Raw genomic sequence first — 20,748 nt, 5'->3', positions numbered from 1 at the left:
TGACTCCATCACAAAGGAGATTCCAGATCATGGTGTTGAGCTGTTAAGCAATGATCGAGTCAGAACTAACTTTTGCTGAGTTTGGTATATCCCAAGACTATGAATACATCGCCTTGAGAACAGCTCTGGAATCAAGCATCCCTCCATCCCAGCCCTAATAACCATATGCCACAAAGACATTATGAAATTGTTCTCTGGTTTTCTCAGCTACCCATGTCAGTGGTTGAGGCTAGGGACAGACTCACTACAGTCCCTTGTGAGACTGGGACATGGGTAGGTTATGGATTCGTCTGGACATGGCCAATCAACAGATAGCTGAATCTCCATCTTGCCGTATTAAAGCTTCTGGCTTCAGAGGAAGAGCTAACACCCTGGGAAAGGTGAGCCAGGCTTCCTCTGACCCTCTGTGCACCCATGCTCTCCCTGACAGGGATTTGTGGAAATAACAAGGCAAATCGCTCCCCTTGGACTCAGGGTACACAAAGACCATTTCTCATTGGCCACTGATGGTCCAATTGACTCACAAGGTGCTTCTCTGGGTTGGCTACTGCCATTTAACACACTAAGTTGTGATGATATTGTGTCCTACAATACATTGTGCACCCTAATAAACTTATCTGGGGTCAGAGAACAGAACAGCCACTAGATAGACATAGAGACCAGAAAATGGTGGCGCACACACGCCTTTAATCCTATCACTTGGGAGGCAGAGATCCAACCAGATCTCTGTGAGTTCAGGGCCACACTGGAAACAGTCAGGCATGATGACACACACCTTTACTCCCAGGAAGTGATGGCAGGAGCAGAAAAGTATATAAGGGGTGAAGACCAGGAACTAGAGGCTTTTTAAGCTTTTAGGCCTTTATCAGCAAGTTCAGCTGAGATCCATTCAGATGAGGACTCAGGATTGAGGAAACAGGATCGACTGAGAAGTTGGTGAGGTGAGGTTGGCTGTGGCTTGTTCTGTTTCTCTGATCTTCCAGCATTCACCCCAATACCTGGCTCCTGAGTTTTTTTATTAATAAGACTGTTTAAGATTGGTGTCACACTAAGTACCAAGAAGTAGAGGGGAGCGAGTAGGTGCCTCCTGCAAAGTGTCCAGTCCTGACCTTGGAAAGGAGGGATGAATCCTCATTAACAGGCAGATCCCACAGGCTACTACTAGCTTATAAACTTGCTTTTCTTTCTCCAAGCATCAAAGTTCATAAAAAGTCTCCCAAAATTAATGTTTACTAGAAAAAGGCTATAAAGACTTTATTTGATACTGAAAACAATTAAAAAACCTACCTTTTTGCTTCAGAAACATAACATAAAATGAAATATCTGCTTTAAACAAGGTCAGGGCAGGGAAGTAAACATCAAGGAGGAGGAAGAAGGGCTGAGAGGGAGATGGTTCAGTGGGTAAAAAGCCTTCCTTGACCTGAGAGCAATCTCCAGAACCTACATTACCAAAAACAAAAACACCAAAAAAGCCAGGCACAGTAGCTGACACTTGGAATCCCAACACAGAGCCCCCCGGGGCTCACAGGCCAGACAGTCTAGCCTACTCGGCTAGTTCCAGGCCAGTGAGTGAGAAACTTCGCATGGAGGAAACCAAAAGGGGTAGGGAGTGGACCACACCTGAGGAACGATACCTGAGGTTGTCACTTTGCCTCAGCACACATCTGTACACACCTACACACCTGCCTGCACAAATGCACACACACGGAAGAAACAACATGAATAAACACACCAACTTCTCTTGTTCTTAAACAAAGACAAGGATGAAATGAGTGGAGAGAGGCTGTGAGCCTCCATGCTGTGCAGGTCACGAATCAGGGCCAGGCTGCATCATATAGGAGCTCAGGCCAACAAGAACCGAAGCCTAGCCTCTGAATGCCTGGGAGCAGCCGTCCTCCAGACATCTGATTATAGGCTCATCTGTCGCCAGGTAAAGGCATGCTTGGCATCCCTGAGGAATTCACTCTGTCATTAGCCTATCTTCGGGCCTTTGTGGGACTTTTCCCTCCAGCCACAGCCCAATACCCTCTTTATCCAGGTACAAGATAAGCATCTCCTCCTCCACTCAGTGGGCTGTGCTTTGGGAAGTCCTTTGGGAAGAGCAGTACCACACTCTAGGAAACCCTGGGGTACATCAACACCTCTTCAACCCATTTATCTCTCAGACTTACTTATCCAGAGGGCCTGGTATTCACACACTTTCCTTATACAATGTGACCCTGCTGGAACATTTCAAAAGGATGTCGCAGCCAATGGCCAATGGGCAGGCTTTATCTGACATGAAATGGGTTCAATTTATTTTCTTTTGGTGATGCTGGGGATTGGACGTGCTAGGCAAACACTCTACCACTGAGCTACAACCCCAGCCCAAGAATCCTGATTTAGGCCCGTGCAGTAAAATACGTGCCCGGTTTAGGCTGTGCATTTACTAGCTGACAATGAATAAAAGAAAAGGGGAGGAAAATGAGAAGAAACCCAAATTTTCCCCTTGGCTACACAGGGAATGTGAGAAAAACTGAGAGCTTAGGTGGAGATGAAAAAAGTCAGCCGGCCAGAGAGAGAGGAGAACATGATGAACCCGGGTGTCAAAGGGAACTCAAGAGCATCTGCCTTCTTCATATAAAGCAAAAGGAAGAACATGGCAGCAGATGTGAAATTTTTTCTGTAAGAGATGATGGAGCCAACAAGTTGGTTCATCGGGTAAGAGTGCTCAACACCAAGAGCCCTTTTGATTCCTTGGAACTCATGATGGAGGAAGGCCCTGGCTCCCATGGAAGTTGTCCTCTGGCTACTGTAGACATGCTATGCCATATGCCTGCCCCCATGCAAACACACACATGCAAACACACACACACACACACACACACACACACACACACACACACACACACTACATAAACAAAACAATGTGAGAAGAGTTTTCTTTAAAAGTGATGAGGCTGGAGAGATAGCTCAGTGATTAAGAGCACTTGCTGCTCTTGCAGAGGACCCAAGTTCAGTTCCCAGCACCCACAGCAGACAACTTACAACTACCTGTAACTCCAGCTGCTAGGGATACAATGCCCTCTTCCGGCTTCCCAAGGGCTCCTGTACACATGTGTAAATATACATACACATAAAGATGGATTTTTTTTCCCAAAAGATGAAATAATTTTGGGCCAATGGCCTAGCTACATCAAGTTACAGAGTTCACTTGTTTCCCTATGACAAAAACAAATAATAGAGATGGGGACATCACTCCCTTTGCTTACACTCCCTATGCCAGAGTTCCAGTGTGGAAGATGAATGGTCCAGGGGTAAGAGATGAGGATAAGAGATAAGGCTACGAAAGGGTGGTATTCAGCCTAAAGCCTTAGCAGTACCTGGCCAGGTAATATCTTATGATTAGATTCTCCTAGCAACTCACTGGGCAATGAATTAACTTCAGCCCCATCTTGCTTCTCTAGTCCCACAAATGACAGCGGTGCCACTCAAAGTTGTAATAGCATTCTCAGGGGCCAGAAGGAACCTACCGGACCTCTTTGATCCCCACGCTCAACACAGTTGGTCCTCGGCTACATCCGACATATACTGCAGATTCTATCCCAAGACTCTGCAAGAAAACACCTGAGGGGAACAAGGCCCCAAGGACCTGCTCAGCCTGTAGTGTGAAGCAGGGTTGAGAACAGCCAGGCCTGTGTCCAAGCCACGACTGGCCAGCTGGTTCCCAGTCCCTCCCAGAACTTGTCCACAGAAAGGACTTTACTAGCCAAAGGCCTAGGAAAGGCAGAGTTGGGTCAAACACAGAGACTCTTAAGGTGTCAACGCAGCATCACCTGAGGAAGAGTTCAAAATGCAGGCTTCCAGATCCATTCAAGATCTACTGAATAGGAATCTCTGAGGCTGAGACGAATGAATATACAATTTGAACACATACCTCCAGGTTCTACTAAGATGCACAGTGGAACCCAGCCAGTGCTGGCCATTTCAGTTTCTACTTAAAAACTAATGGCAGTCTTATCAGAATCAAGTTCCAAATCCTTTCCTAAAGATTTGCATCCACACATCCCTGGACCATAGTCCCCATGAACAAGCAGAGAAGAATTCAAATACTTCTTTTCCCATTTGCTTTTGAACGAACGACACAGAGAAGGTTCTATCTTGCCGCACAGAACTAGAACTTGCCATCAAAAACCAAGCCCCAGGTTAAAAGTAACATTCTCCCTGTCTCATGTAACAGTCACCTTGTCTGGGGGCTGGAGAAGTGGCTCAGTAGTTAACGAGTGCTTGCTCCTCTTCTAGAGGACCAGAGTTCAACTCCCACCACCCATGTCAGGAAGCCTCCAACTGCACATAACTCAAGCACTAGGGGATCTGACACCTCCATTTGGCCTCCACAGGCACCTGAATACATGTGCTTATAACACACACACACACACACACACACACACACACACACACACACACACACACACACACGTGCACATATATACATAAGATCATCTTATCACTGAATCCCTAGCCACATCTATAACTTATAGGCAATAATATAGGCATACAATGTTATTCTAAAAACTAGACAGATGCAGCCAAAACCCAGTTTAGAAGAAATCGCAGACCATTCTCATGCAAGCAGTAGTTCAGTTATACCTCCAGACTGTATGTTTCTTTCTGATCTCTACTTGAAACAAAAAGGCAAACTAGAGTCTCTTTCCAATTCATCGTGAAAGCTCCATCTGAATTTCCAAGCCTGTCTCATACAGGAGCAACGTATCCCAGGCACAAATACCTATTCTTCCAACAGACTCCTGTCCTTAAATATTACCACCAACCCAGAGGGCACTGCCTCCAGAGTAATCCCCCTGAGCAGCTCTGATTTGCACACTGCTGTCTTTCCTTCCTTTAAAATTAGACCCCATCCACCCCCACCCCCCACCCCCCAGCAGCACGGTGGCTTGAGACTCTAAGTTCCAAACGCTGACTGATCTTCCGCACAGCGGCAGGTTAAACCTGCCTGCTGAAGCTCCCCGAAGTTAGAGGGGGATATCAAGGCAGAGGGAAAGATCTAAGAGCTGGCTGGGGGATAAAGGGGAATAAGTTTCTTCAAACTCTTTATCTACTTTCTGTTACCTGTCTCCGCAGGGGGATGCGCTTGGTCAGCTTGTGCACAGCTGGCTGGCTGCTGAAGTCCGGCTTCTTGGTCGTGGTCTTCATTCGGCACAAGATGACGGTCACCACCATGCAGGCAATTAAGAAGACCCCTATGCAGTAAATAGCTATTTCCAGGTAATCTGGGGAAGCTGTGATCTCCTTTTCTCTAACAGGCGCTAGATTGCAGATCATAGGAGAGGAACAAATAAGCAGGCCACAGAGTTAGGATACCAGAGGGATGCATCACAGTGTACGTAGCTCAAGGAACCATTCTGGCAACGAGTACTTCCCCATCAATAAGTCAATGCAAAAGGATACCCAGAGGCAGAACAGCTATGTGCTTCCTGCCTGGGCCCAACAAATAGCCAAGGGCTCCTCAGTTTATCACTGCAGCCCAGGCAGCCACCTTCTCTAGCCTCAAAGGGCCTCTGCCACCAGTGAGTAGCTGATCCTAAATTGTAATGGGAGACTACAAAGCCACATTCCACTAGGCCCCTGGACAGAGCAGGACACCCAGTACACCCACCACAGGAAAGTGTGGTGATGATGTCGCTAAACATAAACCTAACTGAGAATTGTTTAAAAAAGGAGCACGTGCACTTTTGCTTCTAAGGAAACAGGGACAATGCTTTGCTGTTACTAAGGGAGGCACTTCAAGGGAAGACTCAATAGAACCCTAGCGGACCGCAGCTCCATATGGAGTTCACAACCATCTAGTAGGCTGGCCCAAAAAGTTTCTGTGAGTACCTTCATACAATCTAGAATATTATTCAGTTAAACAAATCTATCAACCATGAGATAGTCACATATAATATATATATATAAATACCTAACAACCACTAAAATGTTGGTATATCCAGTTATATTAACTTGTTACTGAGCCTTTAAAAAAGATGGTACTGCATGTGAATAGAGATGGGATTGATTTAGCACGTTCTTCTGTCAACTCTATTGGTCCCTCCTTGGTTCTGAAATGGTCACTCTACAAGCAGTGTATTCCCAAACATTATTATCCTCAAGCTGCATTTCCTTAAGGGGGTAGTGTTGTCAGGCAAATTGGTTAAGAAGTGCCAGTCGGGCACTCACAGAGCACAGCATTGTAAGTACAAGCAAGCTCAACAGGAGAGGCATCTCTGTTTCAAGAATAAATACTCACAGAGCAGATTCATAACCAAAGGGGAAGATGGGTGCAATGGTTATTCTTTTAAAGCTTATACATTTTAATCAGAAAAACAAATATTTGCAAAGACAATCAAAACTCTCAGCAGCACAGCACAAAAACAAAACGATCAATTTATTTTCATGAGCTATAAAACAAGCATGCAGTAGGCATGGTACTCTAGAAACAAGGCATTAATAACTGGAGTAGACGAGCATCACGAGCTGCAGCACACGGTCTATGCAGTTTTCCAAAGGAAATGTGAGGCAATGCATGAGAGAAGGCAGCATTTATCGAGAAAGTTGGACCAGAACAGAGGCATTGGTTAAAGACTTAGAGAGCAGTGGGCTTCGCTGATGTGTATTTCTCTAGAAGGCAGAAATAACATCAAGCCCGAGATGGCATACACATGCTCTGCAGTAAAAGCGAACTGAAGTCCACCCTGTTAAGGCATGCAGCAAGCCACCCGATTCCCAAGGTAACACACTGCTTCTGCACACCTAAATCCAGAGGTGCTCCTCGGGCACCCCGAGAGAAATCTCTGTACTCAATTGAGATGTAAGTAAGATGGACTGAGAGGCATCAAACCACACAAGGGATTTCAGCAAAGTGGAATTTGCAATGGGAAAAAAAAAATTACTTTGAATTTTACCAAATAATTTTGACTTCCTTCTTAGGAGCAGAGGGGTGGGCTCATTGAGTCATCAGCTCAATGATTCACTAAAATTTCAAGATCCCTTTGGGGTTTATAGGTGAAATTTTACTCAACATACAAGCATGGGATCTCCTTTAATGTGAATATCTAAGGCAGTTCTTCTCCCTGGGGGGGGGGGGTCATTTTGAACATTTTTCTTTGCACCTTTATGCAATGGATAAAAGGGGCTATTTCTAAGAACAGAAGCTGTGTTAATTTTATAGCAATCAACCAAGAAAAGAGAAAAACCCACCGAGAGGAAGAGCAGTATGTACCTGGCAGAACTGTCAACCATGCAGAGTGAAAGGATATCCCAATAGAGTTACCCGCCAAGCACGTGTATTCCCCAGCATCCTCAAGAGTTACATTCCGAATATAGAGAACCTCAATCTCTTTGTCCGTGGTGTTAACACCGGCGGCCTAGAAAACAAAGGAAGCAAGAAAAGGGCTAGACAGAGGAATGATTGTGGAGGGGGCCTTGGAACCAAGAGGCCTCGTAGCAGCGGCTCCAGGGGGTGCCGGCCGTCAGGAGATTCCGACTGCAGCCCATCCACAAAGCCCACAACCGAGAGAGACATTGAGAGACACTGGCCAGCTCACCTCTGCAGGCCCGTCACCACACCGGCGTCACCACCTAGACATGCATGCAGTTGAACACATGGAGAAATGAGCCCACAGAGTTCTCTTTGACTTCGTTTTCATTTGGATTTGGGGGTGGGTTGTCAAAAAGTTTGTTGCCCAGAGGGCTACTCTGGGTTCTGGTCCTGTTGGATGCAAACTCCCATTGTGAGAAAAGGGGAGGCTCTTCTGTGTGGTGGAACAAAACATGGAAGATGAAGCTGTGAGGTAGTCGGCTCGCACATCCATTGCGCCCCATGGGAACCAAGGAGGTTATCTTGGTTACCAGATTTTGGTTAATTTCTCTCAGGCTAAAATCATCTTGTCTTAAAAAAAAAAAAACCTGGATTTTTTTTTTGGTTTACTTTTTTAATATTAATGTCTGAATGTGACTAATAATAAGTGAAAACTTAACCTTCTACCTTCAATATCATCTAGTCACACATTCACTAGAAGATAGATAACCAGCCTCCAGTTTCAGACAGGCTTGGGTATGGGATCAAAACAAACAAACAAACAAACAAGTTTTCGTTTGTTCGGCAAATCCTATCATGCCAGCATTTCTCTCCACAACCCGTATAAAAAGCAACGTGAGCCCTGCCTAATAATCGGATACTGCAGACTCAACAGGCGTGCAAACTCCAGGTTCACATGCTACTCAGACTCAGTGAGCACGAGAAGTGTGCAGTCCAAACACGACAGACCAGAAAGAAGGGCTTGAAACCAGGGCGGGACGGGGGGAATGGATAATCTTCAAGCACTTTGAACACTGTGGGCATTTTTCCATGGCCGCTGGCATGATGCCAGCTGCACCACCAAAGAAAGATCATTATAAATATACCAAGGCCATAAGAGTTATTCTAGAAGCTGCCTGCTGCCTCCCAAAGCACCGAGTCTTTTCAACTTCCATATCCAGTTTTCTTTAAAAATAAAAATAAAATAAAACAAAACAAAAAAAAAAACCACAAACACAAAAACATTGTTACCTTGCTGTTTGGGCAGGACAGTGAGCCAGGCAGACTGGTTGGCCTGCCCTATATAATTGGAGACCTTACATATATACTCCCCAGCATCCATCTCCGTCACATTGAACAGAGCCAGCACTTCTGCATTGGAGCTATTTATCCCCGAGTGCTAGAACAGACATAGGAAAACAATATAACGGCCAACCAGGAAGGACTCGGTGCTGCCTATGGTCCCACCACCAACACACCACAAGAAAACAATCTCCATTAATCACTTCTAAAGGGCTGTGGGAGGGTGGTGAACAAAAAGTCGTGGAGTGGTGGAGATCAGCGTGATCCGACAGAGGAGGTGGAGAAGGGTGAACGGTTGGTGGAATGGGTGCAGCGCTCCCGGCCGGTCGGCTTTCTCCAGCAATTTGGATCCTGGGTATTGCTGGCTAGAGAGGAGACTTTATTGGTTGAGAGTTCTTCGTTAGCCTCCTGCCACTCCCATAGCTGCATAGGAAGGCTGTTCTTTGTAAGCACACTCCCTGCGAGCATGGTAGACAGGCAGTCATGGCTCAGAATGGACAGTCGAGACCTGGCTAACCATGCGGAAGTGGAAGCTAGACCTGAAAACTAAAGAGGCTGAAGCCAAGCCACAAAAATGCGAACTTGTGGGGGAGGGAAAAAAAAGGATTTCTTTTAATGAGAAATACAAAGAGAAGGGAGTTCTCTTCGTTATTTGACAGGTACAGAAACATCCCCCCAAGTTTACTCTCTGGACCACACGGAAGTCAAAAAAGGTGAGAGAGAATTTTTTGAAAAAGCAAAGTACTGTATCTAAAAGGTGGCTACGAAAATTTGATTCTAATAAATATGACATCAAATATCAGAAAACAAAACAACATCAGAAGAACACGAATACACTGTCTGGAGGTTTTCAGGTATTTCCACCTACTCCATCCCATTTACTCTGCACACTGCCTTGTAAGCAGGCACCACGATCCCAGCTTTAAAGATGTGCACTAGAGCCTCCTCTCAGACCTCAGGGCTGATAAACAGCTGGATTCTCTGACTCCAAGTGTAGGAGCACTTCGCCTACACCACAGCTCCCTTCAGAAATGTTACCAGCAGGCCTAGTGGCTACCAGTTCCTGAATACACTCTACTGACTAGTCCATAAAGAGACCCATCTCAAAAATACAACAGGAAATCAAAGATCTGGTCAAATCCCCAAGGGAGCCCCTCACTTGTGGGCCCCTCGGGATCCAGAAAGTCCTCACCTTCAGGACCTTGAGGTAGGGCAGCCCATCAGGCCCGTATTTACTGCCGTTTTTTTCCACGTGCTTGATCCACTGGATGTGGGGCTGGGCGTCACTGTACACCTTGCAGACAAACTCCACGTCCCCTCCGACCACCGCAGAGGCATTTGCAGGCAGTCCAGCTTGGAGGATGGGCCGGTGTGGTGATCGCTCTGATGGAGAGACGCGGTGGGAGGGGGGGAGAGAGCAATCAATGAGTTGTGTTGTCCAGAAGGCTGTCCGGGAACTCAAGCCAAAAAGGCCTCCCATCTGCTGGCTGACTCCGCTGGAATAACACGGGGGCCCCATGCACAACGCACAGGACTTCAAAGCGGATCACTGGAGCACAGCCCTTGTAAAGGACACTTATTTAGAGAACCCAGAAAAGAACGCATTACATCGCAAGTTACAGACTACCTAATGAACGAGGGGAAATTCTTTATTTCAACCATCCAGGAGACAGATGGAGCCGGTGGAAGGACACTTATTCACTTACTTGGCTTGACATAATGCCTGGATTCACTTTAAACACAAGCTAGACAGCAGGGGCAAGTGACATGGCTAACTCTTAAGGTCACCCTGAAAAATCAAGAGAGGTTCTTCTATGCATGATCTCTCCAAGTTCATTGCTAACATGCTCTGGGAAGTCTTGTATCCCCCGCTTTAAAAAGCAAATTGCAAACTAACGTTCCAAGTGAGGATGAAACCAAACTAACTGGATCCCTCTTTCTATCATGACACGACTCTATTCAGCGGTCTTTTCTTTAGTTATTCATTCATTTTGCAAGTACCAAGTGTCACGATGTGCCAAGCACCAGATGTAGATATGTAGATATTCCTTAGCTTTATCAGATGTGGTACTAAAGAAACACAGGGACAGATGCCTGTTTCCAGGTTAAGTTTCACAGTCTCAGAGGAGGCCCCACGGGAGGGATGCTTGCTTGGCCCTTCTTTTCTAGCCTCAGAGAAGAATCTCAACAAAGCACACTCCTCCTTGTCTTATACCAGAAGGTTCCTCTCCAGGTGAGAGGCATTCTCAGCAGAAATCCATAGAGGGACTGGGTCAGGCGTGCTGGCAACTACACGTGAGGTCCCTCAAGAACTAAGTAATAGCCAATTAAAAACGGACTAAGAACTTTCACCAAAGACATCCACATGGTTAACAAGCAGCTGAAACGATGCTTAGCATCTGTAATCATTAGGGAAGTGCAAATCAAAATTATCATTAAAAACATAATAAGACCATTGAGGGCCTGGAGAGTGAACCCCTGCACCACTTCCTGTACTAGGGTAAGTACAGAAAGTCTGGAGAAAAAAAAAAAAAATGTAATTTATCTGATCCAGCAGTCTTCATTTTAATGAGGATCTGAGACACATCTATCACAGAGCTATTCACAACAACCAAGATTTTAATTTAAACAACACCTTCAATGCCCATCAACAGAAGAATGGATAAAATAAAGACTCTGGTCTAAAAAAAAGCCGGGTGGCAGTGGCGCACGCCTTTAATCCCAGTACTCGGGAGGCAGAGCCAGGCAGATCTCTGTGAATTCGAGGCCAACCTGGTCTACAAAGTGAGTTCCAGGACAGGCACCAAAACTACACAGAGAAACTCTGTCTCGAAAAACCAAAAAAACAAACAAACAAACAAAAAAAGAACTCTGGTCTCTATATACAATGGAAAAACTAACTATCTTTAAAAAGAAGGAAATCAAGCCGGGCGGTGGTGGCGCACGCCTTTAATCCCAGCACTCGGGAGGCAGAGCCAGGCGGATCTCTGTGAGTTCGAGGCCAGCCTGGTCTACAAAGTGAGTTCCAGGAAAGGCGCAAAGCTACACAGAGAAACCCTGTCTCGAAAAACCCAAAAAAAAAAAAACAAAAAAAGAAGGAAATCATGCAATCTGATGCCAATTGACAGCAGGAGTAGACCTGGAAGACATCATGCTAGGCAAAATACACCAGTTACAGGACAAATACTGTGTGACCCCACTTCCAGGAGGGATGTAAAACTCTTAAATTCATCTATCATAAGAACAGAATAGTGGTGGCCAGAGATGGAGAAGAGGGGAAATGGAGTGACTAATCACAGAATATAAACTTTCAGTCATGTAAGATGAATACATTCTAGAGATCTGGTCTACCTACGACTGAAGATAAGGTACTATACACTTACAGCTACATCGGGAGTACATCACACGTTACTGCTCTTACAACAGTAAAATGAATGAATAAGTAAACAAAGAATTAACAGACTGGGCTGCTGTTTGATCTCAAATACAAAAGCAGTGTCATTACAAATTTACTGGAACCTTCCTCACAGCAGCTCTATCAACAGCCATATGCACCCCAGTTACCAACCCATTCACAAATACATGCTTATACACTCCAACACTTGCCCCTTCCTCTGTCTCCAACCATGAGTTCCACTGTGCCAGCTTAACAAATGCACTTCAGACAGAGCTGAGCATGATGGCATATATCTTTCATCTCAGCACTTGGAGGCCAAGGCAAGTGGATCTCTGTGAGTTTGAAGCCAGCCTGGTCTACACAGTGAGTTCCAGAGCCAAGGTTACAATGGTAAGACCTTGTCTCATAACAACAACAAATAGTTAATAGAAACAAGGAGAACCCCTACATACCATCACTACTAAACCAGCCCAACAACAGCCCCATGTTTGAGACTCTCTGTGAACTGGGCTGGAAGCGGCAAATTAGAATGATAAATCTCTAAGTCTTTCTGTGTTAGGGCCTTTCTGATCCTGTGGAATTTGCTGAACCAAAGCCAGACCATATACAAATTGACTCTACTCCATAAGCCTGTTGCTGGCCCTTAAGGAACTTTTTAAAAAGAAAGAAAAAGTCTGAGCACATTTCATTCTGGAATCTTCCATCACTTCATAGACACCTACATTTCCATACAATAAAGATAAAAATTTCAGAGCCCCCCAAAGAGTCATTCATCTGCTCCTTTATCACCCATGTAGGCTGAGCAAAGAACAGAGGAGTTGGACCGTTCATTTTTGTGATTGGAAAACAAAAATCTCGAAGCTTCATTTCTTCATACATCACAGGAAACCCTCGAACCCGGGATGATGCCCTGCTTCTGGGATGGGCCAGAGTGACTTGTGTGCTATCGGGAATAACCAAGGTCTGTTTTAATCCCAGAGGGGCCCAGTAATGTGAGAAGTACAGAATTAAGTCCCCCTCATCCATGGCTCCTCTGTTTTCCCCAAGCCTGTGTCCCAGGAGTTCTACCAGCAGGATGGAGGCTCTCTGCTGGGCTGGCTATTGCCAGCCAAACTCACAAAATATGTTCATTTCTACCTGTCAAATATCAAGAAGGTCAATTCCTTCCGATAAAGAAGGAATTGTAGGGCTGAGGACATGTGTCTGTCAACCAAGTACCTTCTACATAAGCTTGAGAGTCTGAGTTCAAGCCTCTAGAGGACACGTTTAAAAAGCCAGGTGTGTGTGACGGCACACATCTGAGAGAAACTGGAGAAGTGGAGAGAAGAAGGTCCTTGGAAACCAATGGCCAACCTAGACAAGTCTGTGAGTTTCAGGTTCAATGGGAGCCCCTGCCTAAAACATATAATAAAGTGTGTGTGTGGGGGACTAAGGAACATAAGCCTTTAGCCTCCACAAATGTGTGTGTGTGCGCATGCACACACACACACACAGATCGAAGGTGACTGTGCATGCGTGTGCATGTATGTGTGTGTGTGTGTGTGTGTGTGTGTGTGTGTGTGTGTGTCTGTGTGTGTGAATGCAGGTGTCTTAGAGGCCAGAGGAGGGCACTGGATTCCCTGCAGCTGGAATTACAGGCAGTTGTGAGCCCCCCCCCATCATGAGTTCTAGGAACTGAACTTGGGAGTCCTCTGCAAAAACAGCACATGCTCTTAGCCACCAAGCTGCCTCTCTCTCTCTCTCTCTCTCTCTCTCCAGCCCTAAGGAAAAAATTTTAGGTATCAGTTCATTCCTTGCCTCGGTTTTCCAATTTTGTACTCACAAATATGCTTTAGTGCATGTATGCATCCATGTGCATGTGTGTGCATGAGCAGTCTAACTATTGACAGTCTTTCTTTAGAAACAAAAGGACAACAAAATCTCTGAGGTTTTGAGCCAGATCTACCGAATTTCATGGCAAGCCTGTTTTCCTTCGCCATACTTGTTTCTAATAAACGGTCTCACATGCAAACACTACACACGAAATACAGGGACTGCGAACAAGGAGTGCTTTCAGAAGGCAGCGTCTCCTCTTGCGCCAGCCTTGGGCAGGGAATCTGTCGCTGGGGTAACACTGGCAGGGCCTGGGCCACAGCTTGCAGTCTTGTTATACTTTGTGGTCAAAGGGCTGCTGAGCTCCGGTTATTAAGTTATTCCAAGCTATCCGGACTATTTTCACCCAAAGGGAAAAAAGAGACCTCTGCAATGGTTCAGTGTTATTGCATTTGCAAATTACAGCATACCGAATGTTAGAGCTCGCAGTCTTGAATTCATCTTTCCAAATTTTCTCACCTTATACGAAATGACCTCCTAACTACTCCCTCTCCCCTCTCGGCTCTTTCTCACTTTGGGCAGAAAAACTGCAAGTACGGTTGCTGTGTAATAGAAACCTTACACCGTCTCCCCAAACTTCTTACAGCTGCGCTCAGTATAAAATGAAACCTCAGAGAATGTTATTTAAAATGTTTTTTAAAAGTCAGTAGGCCTCATGTTTCATTTCTCCACACCAGGCTTTGATTTCCTTTGCAACCTTAGTCTCTGCCCTTAAACAAGTCGGAGAATGAGGCCTGAACCGTCTTGGAAAAGGTCCCAGGATGCCAACATCTGCCAACTACCACACTCCTCTTCTTGTCCCTCCTCAACCATGGATCTTCCACTGGTGTCAATAGACCCTTAAGAATAGCTATGGGCCTGCCAGGGTGGAGGGTGCACACCTGTGATCCCAGCACTCAGAAGCCCAAGACAGGAGAAACACAAGTTCAAGACCAACGTGGGCCACGTAGTGAGACCTTCTTCTTGTTGTTGTTGTTGTTGTTGGTTTTTTTTTTTAAAAAAAGGACAGACAACAACAAAAAGCAGCCACCAGGAAATTGGTGAAAGTGCATGGGAACACTTCCGGAAAGTTGGGGTGCAAGCAAGTCAGATGGCGGATGAAGAAGCTTGGCAAAGCAGGTGGCCTTCCCAGGGGGCATAGGAGAAGAGGGTGGGGGTCCCAGAATGACAATCCTCCAAATAGCTCCCCTGAACCTCATCTAGCCCCAAGCAAATCAAAGCCCACAGGTTTGCAGCTTTCCACAGCACCCTGAAATAAAAGGATTAGTCCGTGAATTATTTCTGGATGAGAGACTGAAGCCTAGTGCTGGCTCAGCTCCTCTACGTGACAGCAAGAATCACATCTCCTCCAGCAGGCAGGATTTACAGTGTGAGGCAAGCTTCTCTTACAGCATGCTCAACTCTCCGATATTATAGAAAACACATTTTTCTTTTTCCAGGGAGTGAAATAAATACGCAGAAGGCAGATAGGCTGACGGGCAGCTTACCTCTATTTCCTGACTGCAATTTAAAATAGTTACAATTTGGACTTGCACGTTGTAGATACATGGACCCAAAGTGGGGGGAGGGGTGTGGGGGAGGGGGGCTCCCAGATAGCCATTTGAGGCCCCTGTGTGAATTTCAAATTAAGACACCATGCAAATGCAGTCCAAAGGGTGTGGCTGTGGCCGATGGGACAGTTGGCTGCAGCTCTGGAATGAGGTTCCTCTAAATAAATGCTTAGTAAATACAGACTGAAGTGCTTTAAAAAAAAAAAAAAAAAAAGCCCTCCGCTTGTCTCTCCCTCAGGCTTGCTCTGGCCCCCTCGCTTCAAGTGCCCACTTCACTCCTGCAGAAAGTCCAGCTGCTCAGAGACTGAATAGACACATTAACTCTCTTAAGCCTTGCTCTGTAGCTGGGAGCCAAGACCCAGCCAAAGAGGGTAGACGCACAACCGCTCGCTTCATTCCAAGGTAATTATGGAGCTGGGGGGGGGGGGGGAATATCTGAGTGACGAAGAACAAATCTTTGTTAATTGACCACTGAAACTTTATAACACGTCAGGACTCCTCTGGACATGATGATATGTCGACCTATAAGAGACCAACAACTTCTGCTGTGACAGAGCAGAGGTCTCCTGTCTTCAGATGCAGTAAACAGGTAGCTCAGGGATCAGAGGACCGAGCTCTTAAATCACACCTATAAATTAGTCAAGCCCAGCGTCCCTGGTTTCCTGGCACACTCCAGTATCCTGAGTTTTTCTCCTCAAAAGTTAAGCAGCACTTTGTCTGTCTGTCTGTCTCTCTCTCTCTCTCTCTCACACACACACACACACACACACACACACACACACACACACGGAGGAGGAGGAGGAGGAGGAGGAGGAGGAGGAGGAGGAGGAGGAGGAGGAGGAGGAGGAGAAGAAGAAGAAGAAGAAGAAGAAGAAGAAAACAAAAGAAAAAGTTGAAAGTTACTTTCTCTGGCAGCACCACTGAAGCCATGCCGAGTTCCCAGGAAGGTCCTGGAAACAGCCAGTGCCCTCTTGGACAACCCATTCATTGAAGGAGTATGGATAACTTCGCCTGCTCTGCCTTTAAATCGAAATCAAATTTTAATTGCCCTTCTTCCAAAATGGCAGTTTCTTAGCAACTGCACAGGGCTGAACAGAGAAAGAACCTTCTGCGACCTAGAAGATGAGTGGAAACAAGAGAGAATTCTTTTTCTAAAGCCAGCCTGGCTTTTCTCTCAACAATAGGCGGTGGCTGATTTTGCTGCATGAGAACGCACTAAACCAGTTCGTGAGGCATGGCTGTTAGGAGAGGTAGCCATCAAAGCACTGCTCACTGGCGTTCAGGGCCCAATAACCTGCTGAAGGCCTCACCACGCTCATGCTCATTACAATTAGCAGAATGAGTTCACTGCCCTGTCAGGCCTCTGCTGACATAGTCACACCAGACAGGCTCAATCCGGTTGAATTCTGAGTTTTGTTTTCTTTTCCCTAACCTTTTCCCGGCCTCCAGATAGCAGCACAAAAGATGGCCAGAACTACAAATGATCGACAGACAAAGGCAGTGCGGAGTTGGGATTAAGGGAGCACTGCACTTTCAGAGTGAGTGCGAGTGCCCAGGGCAGGAGAGTAGTGCATAGCCCTCCCTCTCTCTCAAGCCCGCCCCCTCCCCAATAGCTCCAGCTGTCCTGGAACTCTCTGTGTAGACTAGGCTGGCCTTGAACTCACAGAGATCTGACAGTCTCTGTCTCTTGGATTATTATTATTTTTTAAATGCGGAGTCTTGCTCTGTAGCCTGAGCTGGGCTTGAACTCATGGTCCTTCTCCCTTGGCTTCTCAAGTGTTGGGTTACAGGCATGCACCACAGGCCCAGGGCTCTTGATTACTTTTTCTGTCTTCTCATCTCTCTTTTCTTGTGTGTGTGTGCGCGCGCGCGCACACACACACACACACACACACACACACCCCGTGTGCACAGGTGCACACCTCCATGTGGAGGCCAGAGGTCAATACTGGGTGTGCCTCTGGGCTACTCTCTCCCTCCGGTTCATTTTATTACTGTGTAGGACGGATGCGGGGAGGACCTGCCCCAGCACTGTGTAGAGCTGCTTCTCTCCTTGCACGTCCCGGGGGTTCCAAGGATCAAATTCAGGTCATCAGGATTGTAGGGCAAGCACCATAACCACTGGGCCATCTCAGCAGCCCCTCCCCTTTAGTTTCAGAACTAAACTGACCAGGACTGCTCATCAACTGACATGGTTGGCTGGCCAGCAAACCCAAGAGATCCTCCTGTCTCCCCGCTTTTTTGCATGGAAGCTGGGGATGGAAACCCCTGTCCTCGCGTTTACACGATGTGCCCTCTCCCCAACCCCTCCCTACTCCTGCATTACTTAGAAAAAAAAAGATTTATTTTTATTATTATTAATAACATGAGTGTCAGGAAGGTGCGAAGTATGTGTACTTAAGAGCTCAGAGACACTGGATCTTCCAGAGCTCAAGTTACTGGTGGTTGTGAGCCACCGGATGTGGGTGCTAAGAAGCAAACTGGGTCCTCTGCGAGAGCAGTATGCACTCTTAACCACTGAGCCCCTCTCCAGCCCTCCACACCGCTTTTAAAAGAACAGAGCTGGTACTGCAGAAGGTGCCTGGCTTGCTGTCTTTCCTCTGATCTTTGCTGCTGTGCCAGCAGGTAACCATCCCCTCCTACGGGAACATCTGCCTATGCAAAGTCCTGCAGAACTGGGCTGGCACTCTGGCTGCCTCCAACCAACCCCACCCCAGACCCTCTCCCACACCTCTGCAGAGACAGCAGAGTCTGGGGAACAAGGTTGTTTAGGAAGAGGTGAAGTGCCTCCCCTCCAGTGAATGCTGAAGTCACATGAGTTCTTACGAAGGGTGCACCACGCAAAATCAAAGAAGCAAAACACCACTGATTCCTTTGTGCTTGCTCACTGGCGTGGACAGGCAGAGTGAAGGGCTGGCTGGCTGGGCTCAGGGCTGGGAAGACCAAGCGAGTACAAGCAAAGGACCTTCCCTAAAGAATGTCACAGATGGAGAGGGTGCCTGAACTCGTCTTCTCATGCAATCAGATTGGTGACTACCGTAATTGTCATCATAGAACCTTCATCCGGTAACTGATGGAAGCAGATGCAGAGATCCACAGCCAAGCACTGGACCGAGCTCCTGGAGTCCATTTGAAGAGGGAGGAGGGATTATAGGAGCAAGGGGGAGTCAAGATCATGATCGGGAAAATCACAGAGGCAGCTGACCCAAGCTTGTAAGAGCTCACGAACTCTAAACCGACCGCTAGGGAGCCTGCATGGGACCAACCCAGGCCCTTTGCATATGGGTGACAGTTGTGTAGCTTGGTCTATTTGTGGGGCCCCTAGCAATGGGACCAGGACCTGTCCTTGGCTAATGAGCTGGTTTTTTAGAACCTAGTCTCTATGGTGGGATGCTTTGCTCAGCCTTGATGAAGCAGGGAGGAGCTGGGTCCTGCCTCAACTTGATATGCCATGCTTTGTTGACTCCATGGAGAGGGAGGAGTGGATGGGGGGAGTTAAGAAGGAACGGGAGGAGAGGAGGGAGGAGAAACTATGGTTGGTAAGTAAAATAAATTAAAAAATTTGATTTAAAAAAAAAAAGAATGTCACAGACGATGACTCGGCTTGTACCCCAAACGTTTAAGACACCCTTGAGCCTCAGAGGCATGCCAGCACTGACGGCGCTTACACCATGTTTAGATTCGAAAGTGCCTCTGCTTTTCTTTAAAGGGGACTTGGCTTTGGGAGATAAACAAGTTCAGGAAACCAGACAAGGGTGATGTTTTGAGTGTTAAATATCACTAACCCATACCTTCAAAAAACAGTTTTAAATGGTCAGTTTTGTGCGATACACGTATCGCAGGCTTCAACCTAGCTGTATTGCTGACAATGACCTTAAACTTCTGATCCTTCTGCTTCCACCTGGGATTATCGGTGGACACCACCACACCCGGTTTCTGTGGCACTGGAAACGGAACCTGGGGCTTCGTGAATGTTAGGTAAGCACTCAACACCTGAGCTACAACTACCGCTTTCTAAAAAGGAGACACAGCAAATATCATGGCTATTGTGACAATATCGTGGAATCACTAAGGTTTACTCCTAGGGTTGTGGCAAACCCACACTCTTAGCTGGCAACCCTTGCTCAGTTTACTGAACGACAGTTGTTCTTGCAACACTAAGTCTCCACAAGGTTCCCCCTCCACTGGGCTTCCGTGTGGAGGCTGATGTCAACTCAGACGTCAGATGTCCACAGGCTCCCTCCTGGGGAGCAGAGGTAAACACAGCTGAGAGCCACCCCACCGGGCAGGACACCATAAAGCCCTGCACCCCACTTGCCTAGGGGGAGCAGCACAATTCAGGAATGTGTGATTTTAGCTGGTGTGTGCAGAGCTGGGCTGCCCTCACAGGAAAAGCGTGCTGGACAAGGTTTTGTTCCTTTGAAATTGCTCAGGCATTAAATACACCCTCTTATTAGACAGGCTGAACTCAGAATCAGACTACATCTTCTCTCAAATGATTTGCAAAGAAACAAAATGGGAATCACTAGAAAAGCCCCAAAGTCAAAATGCTATGCCTTGGGTTTCAAATGTTATGCAAATATCTACCTGAAAGGATCAAGTTAGCCTATATTTAGAACTATGTCCCTGAAAAATATTCACAGGTGCCCAATTAATAGATGTGTACAGAGCTTGTTGTGGTCATGTTTTAATGAGAATGAGGGTATGCACAACCTAAATGTGATTACATACTATGGCTACGGCAGCAGCATATGGGTCACAAGGAGGAACTGAAGAGACTGGCATGTGTAGGCACAAGGATATCTCGAAGATGACTTGGCACCTCTCATCAGCTTTCACCATTTAAAGAGCCTCTCTTAGAGGAAGTCCAGAGAGCTCCATGCTAATCCCTCAGATGCCTTGTTTTGCTCCTGGGGTGGATCAAGCAGAAGGAAAAGTCTTCAGCCCATCTGAGCAAACAAGAAATACCTCCCTCAGGTACAGACAACATGGGACGCTGAACCATCAACTGCTTGGAGCCCAAACAAGGACGCTGAAAACTACTTGTGGTTCAAGAAGCACTGAAGTAGTGGAAAGACTTGAAATCATCACCCAGATCCCAAACACCGCACTGCCAACGTGGAGGATTCACCGTCACAATACGATAAAATGTTCTAATGTCTCCTCCAAACCTTGACAGTAATAGCCTCTCTTCACAGGAGAAACAGAACATCATCCCCACAGCAACATCAGTGTCTTTGGCCACCTCCTCCCCACAGCCTCCTGCCCTGGACCTGCTATGTAAAAACCAC

The 20,748-nt window shown here is 46.6% G+C and overlaps 1 protein-coding gene across 1 annotated transcript in view; it reads right to left on the bottom strand.

Moving 5' to 3' along the window:
- Positions 1–20,748, bottom strand: part of Fgfr2 (fibroblast growth factor receptor 2) — a 107,747-nt gene that overhangs the window by 30,477 nt on the left and 56,522 nt on the right. Inside the window, 3 exon segments of the mRNA XM_052714721.1 lie at positions 5,110–5,306; positions 7,259–7,403; positions 9,831–10,021. Of these exon segments, the coding sequence (XP_052570681.1) occupies positions 5,110–5,306; positions 7,259–7,403; positions 9,831–10,021 (533 nt within the window).

This window comes from Peromyscus californicus, unplaced genomic scaffold (assembly GCF_007827085.1).
Source record: "Peromyscus californicus insignis strain IS unplaced genomic scaffold, ASM782708v3 Scaffold_4__1_contigs__length_199733344, whole genome shotgun sequence".
NCBI lineage: Eukaryota > Metazoa > Chordata > Mammalia > Rodentia > Cricetidae > Peromyscus > Peromyscus californicus.
Note: the sequence above shows the minus strand (reverse complement) of the source record. Positions and strands in the feature narration are given on the sequence as shown.